The sequence below is a fragment of the Boleophthalmus pectinirostris genome, unplaced genomic scaffold (assembly GCF_026225935.1).
Source record: "Boleophthalmus pectinirostris isolate CB_2022bp ecotype Guang Dong unplaced genomic scaffold, ASM2622593v1 HiC_scaffold_16, whole genome shotgun sequence".
In the NCBI taxonomy this organism is placed as follows: domain Eukaryota; kingdom Metazoa; phylum Chordata; class Actinopteri; order Gobiiformes; family Gobiidae; genus Boleophthalmus; species Boleophthalmus pectinirostris.
Window position 1 is genome coordinate 37,849,796 of NW_026571095.1, and position 5,000 is coordinate 37,854,795.

Genomic DNA, 5,000 nt, shown 5'->3' on the forward strand with positions numbered 1-5,000 from the left:
ACAGATAATACTCCCTACAACTGTACAACAACTCACCTTATGTAACAGATAATACTCCTACAACTGTACAACTCACCCTTATGTAACAGATAATACTCCCTAACAACTGTACAACAACTCACCTTATGTAACAGATAATACTCCCTACAACTGTACAACAACTCACCTTATGTAACAGATAATACTCCTACAACTGTACAACAACTCACCTTATGTAACAGATAATACTCCCTACAACTGTACAACTCGCCCTTATGTAACAGATAATACTCCCTACAACTGTACAACAACTCACCTTATGTAACAGATAATACTCCCTACAACTGTACAACAACTCACCTTATGTAACAGATAATACTCCCTACAACTGTACAACAACTGACCTTTATGTAACAGATAATACTCCCTACAACTGTAACAACTCACTCTTATGTAACAGATAATACTCCCTACAACTGTACAACAACATGACCTTATGTAACAGATAATACTCCCTACAACTGTACAACAACTCACCCTTATGTAACAGATAATACTCCTACAACTGTACAACAACTCACCCTTATGTAACAGATAATACTCCCTACAACTGTACAACAACTCACCTTATGTAACAGATAATACTCCCTACAACTGTACAACAACTCACCCTTATGTAACAGATAATACTCCCTACAACTGTACAACAACTCACCCTTATGTAACAGATAATACTCCCTACAACTGTACAACAACTCACCTTATGTAACAGATAATACTCCCTACAACTGTACAACAACTCACCTTATGTAACAGATAATACTCCTACAACTGTACAACAACTCACCCTTATGTAACAGATAATACTCCCTACAACTGTACAACAACTCACCTTATGTAACAGATAATACTCCCTACAACTGTACAACAACTCACCTTATGTAACAGATAATACTCCCTACAACTGTACAAACTCACCTTATGTAACAGATAATACTCCCTACAACTGTACAACAACTCACCTTATGTAACAGATAATACTCCCTACAACTGTACAACAACTCACCTTTATGTAACAGATAATACTCCCTACAACTGTACAACAACTCACCCTTATGTAACAGATAATACTCCCTACAACTGTACAACAACTCACCCTTATGTAACAGATAATACTCCCTACAACTGTACAACAACTCACCCTTATGTAACAGATAATACTCCCTACAACTGTACAACAACTCACCCTTATGTAACAGATAATACTCCCTACAACTGTACAACAACTCACCCTTATGTAACAGATAATACTCCCTACAACTGTACAACAACTCACCTTATGTAACAGATAATACTCCCTACAACTGTACAACAACTCACCCTTATGTAACAGATAATACTCCCTACAACTGTACAACAACTCACCCTTATGGAACAGATAATACTCCCTACAACTGTACAACAACTCACCTTATGTAACAGATAATACTCCCTACAACTGTACAACTCACCTTATGTAACAGATAATACTCCCTACAACTGTACAACAACTCACCCTTATGTAAACAGATAATACTCCCTACAACTGTACAACAACTCACCCTTATGTAACAGATAATACTCCCTAACAACTGTACAACAACTCACCCTTATGTAACAGATAATACTCCCTACAACTGTACAAACAACTCACCCTTATGTAACAGATAATACTCCCTACAACTGTACAACAACTCACCTTATGTAACAGATAATACTCCCTACAACTGTACAACTCACCTTATGTAACAGATAATACTCCCTACAACTGTACAACAACTCACCCTTATGTAACAGATAATACTCCCTACAACTGTACAACAACTCACCCTTATGTAACAGAAAATACTCCCTACAACTGTACAACAACTCACCCTTATGTAACAGATAATACTCCCTACAACTGTACAACAACTCACCCTTATGTAACAGATAATACTCCCTACAACTGTACAACTCACCCTTATGTAACAGATAATACTCCCTACAACTGTACAACAACTCACCCTTATGTAACAGATAATACTCCCTACAACTGTACAACAACTCACCCTTATGTAACAGATAATACTCCCTACAACTGTACAACAACTCACCCTTATGTAACAGATAATACTCCCTACAACTGTACAACAACTCACCCTTATGTAACAGATAATACTCCCTACAACTGTACAACAACTCACCCTTATGTAACAGATAATACTCCTACAACTGTACAACAACTCACCCTTATGTAACAGATAATACTCCCTACAACTGTACAACAACTCACCTTATGTAATAGATAATACTCCCTACAACTGTACAACAACTCACCCTTATGTAACAGATAATACTCCCTACAACTGTACAACAACTCACCCTTATGTAACAGATAAATACTCCCTACAACTGTACAACAACTCACCCTTATGTAACAGATAATACTCCCTACAACTGTACAACAACTCACCCTTATGTAACAGATAATACTCCCTAACAACTGTACAACAACTCACCTTATGTAACAGATAATACTCCCTACAACTGTACAACAACTCACCCTTATGTAACAGATAATACTCCCTACAACTGTACAACAACTCACCCTTATGTAACAGATAATACTCCCTACAACTGTACAACAACTCACCTTATGTAACAGATAATACTCCCTACAACTGTACAACAACTCACCCTTATGTAACAGATAATACTCCCTACAACTGTACAACAACTCACCCTTATGTAACAGATAATACTCCCTACAACTGTACAACAACTCACCCTTATGTAACAGATAATACTCCCTACAACTGTACAACAACTCACCCTTATGTAACAGATAATACTCCCTACAACTGTACAACAACTCACCCTTATGTAACAGATAATACTCCCTACAACTGTACAACAACTCACCTTATGTAACAGATAATACTCCCTTGTACTCATCCCTTGTTTCCTTCAGTTTCCTCCCTCTTGTTCTTCTCGGTTTCTTCTTTTTTTTTTTCTCTTTTCTTTCCTCATTTTTCTTACGTTTTTCTTCTTGTCTTTCTGTTTTCTTCTTGTTCTTCTCATGTTTTTCTCTTGTTCTTCTGTTTTCTTTTTTCTTGTTTTCTTTTCGTGTTTTCTTCTTGTTCTTTCTTCGTGTTTTTCTTCTGTTCTTCTCGTTTTCTTCTTTGTTCTTCTCAATGTTTTCTTCTTGTTCTTCTTGTTTTCTCTTCTTCTCGTTCTTCTCTGTTCTTCCTGTTTTCTTCTTGTTCTTCTCGTGTTTTCTTCTTGTTCTTCTCGTGTTTTCTTCTTGTTCTTCTCGTGTTTTCTTCTTGTTCTTCTCGTGTTTTCTTCTTGTTCTTCTCATGTTTTCTTCTTGTTCTTCTCGTGTTTTCTTCTTGTTCTTCTCATGTTTTCTTCTTGTTCTTCTCGTGTTTTCTTCTTGTTCTTCTCGTGTTTTCTTCTTGTTCTTCTCGTGTTTTCTTCTTGTTCTTCTCGTGTTTTCTTCTTGTTCTTCTCGTGTTTTCTTCTTGTTCTTCTCGTGTTTTCTTCTTGTTCTTCTCATGTTCTGTTTGTTCTTCTCATGTTTTCTTCTTGTTCTTCTCGTGTTTTCTTCTTGTTCTTCTCGTGTTTTCTTCTTGTTCTTCTCATGTTTTCTTCTTGTTCTTCTCGTGTTTTCTTCTTGTTCTTCTCGTGTTTCCTTCTTGTTCTTCTGACATGTTGCTTGTTCTTCCTGTGTCAGCGTACGTGTGGTTCGCCTGTGACTTCGACTTCTCGTCTCTGTGCGGTTGGAGCAGTGAACGAGGACACGACGCCGAGTGGAGGATCCAAGGACCAGGACCAGGACCAGGACCAGGACCAGGACCAGGACACCACACCCACCGAGGACCTGATCTGGACAGCACAGGTACCAGGACTAAACCAGGACTAAACCAGGACTAAACCAGGTCTAAACCAGGACTAAACCAGGACTAAAACAGGACTAAACCAGGTCTAAACCAGGACTAAACCAGGACTGAACCAGGACTAAACCAGGACTAAACCAGGACTAAAACAGGACTAAACCAGGACTAAAACAGGACTAAAACCAGGACTAAACCAGGACTAAACCAGGTCTAAACCAGGACTAAACCAGGACTAAACAGGACTAAACCAGGACTAAAACCAGGACTAAACCAGGACTAAACCAGGACTAAACAGGACTAAACCAGGACTAAACCAGGACTAAACCAGGACTAAACCAGGACTAACCAGGACTAAACCAGGACTAAAACCAGGACTAAACCAGGACTAAACCAGGACTAAACAGGACTAAACCAGGACTAAAACCAGGTCTAAACCAGGACTAAACCAGGTCTAAACCAGGACTAAACCAGGTCTAAACCAAACCAGGTCTAAACCAGACTAAACCAGGACTAAACCAGGACTAAACCAGGTCTAACCAGGACTAAACCAGGTCTAAACCAGGACTAAACCAGGACTAAACCAGGTCTAAACCAGGTCTAAACCAGGACTAAACCAGGACTAAACCAGGACTAAACCAGGACTAAACCAGGTACAAAATAAACACTTGGTCCTTGAGTCATGAAACAGTTTTTTTTCTGGGGTCAGGTTCTGGTTTTTGGGTTCGGGTCGTGTAACAGAATTATTTGACTCTTTGACGACACAGATTATTTTCTTTAAAAAAAACTCCAAACTTTATTTACATCAGACAAACTGAACAAAAACAATCATCCACTGATCTTTAAAAACTCCACAACTTTAATTTCTCCAGTTCTGTGTCACGTCAAAAGTAAATATGTTATAAACTTATTTAATATCAATAATTTAAAATAATAATAATATTAATACAGTAGAAATAATAATATATATAATGTAATAAAAAATAAAAAAATAAAATAATAATAAAAAAAAAAATCTCAAAATAATATCAATAAAATATTAATAATATAATATAATATAAAAAATTTTAAATAAATTAATAATAACAATAATTTCAAAATATA

The 5,000-nt window shown here is 37.0% G+C and overlaps 1 protein-coding gene across 1 annotated transcript in view; it reads left to right on the top strand.

The window, feature by feature from the left end:
* The first annotated feature begins 3,704 nt into the window (after positions 1-3,704).
* LOC129408280 (neuropilin-1a-like) overlaps positions 3,705-5,000 on the top strand; it is a 3,469-nt gene continuing 2,173 nt past the window's right edge. The window contains exon 1 of the mRNA XM_055151424.1: positions 3,705-3,901. Coding sequence (XP_055007399.1) covers positions 3,712-3,901 — 190 coding nt within the window. The 5' untranslated portion in view covers positions 3,705-3,711. The remainder of the gene's footprint in view (positions 3,902-5,000) is intronic.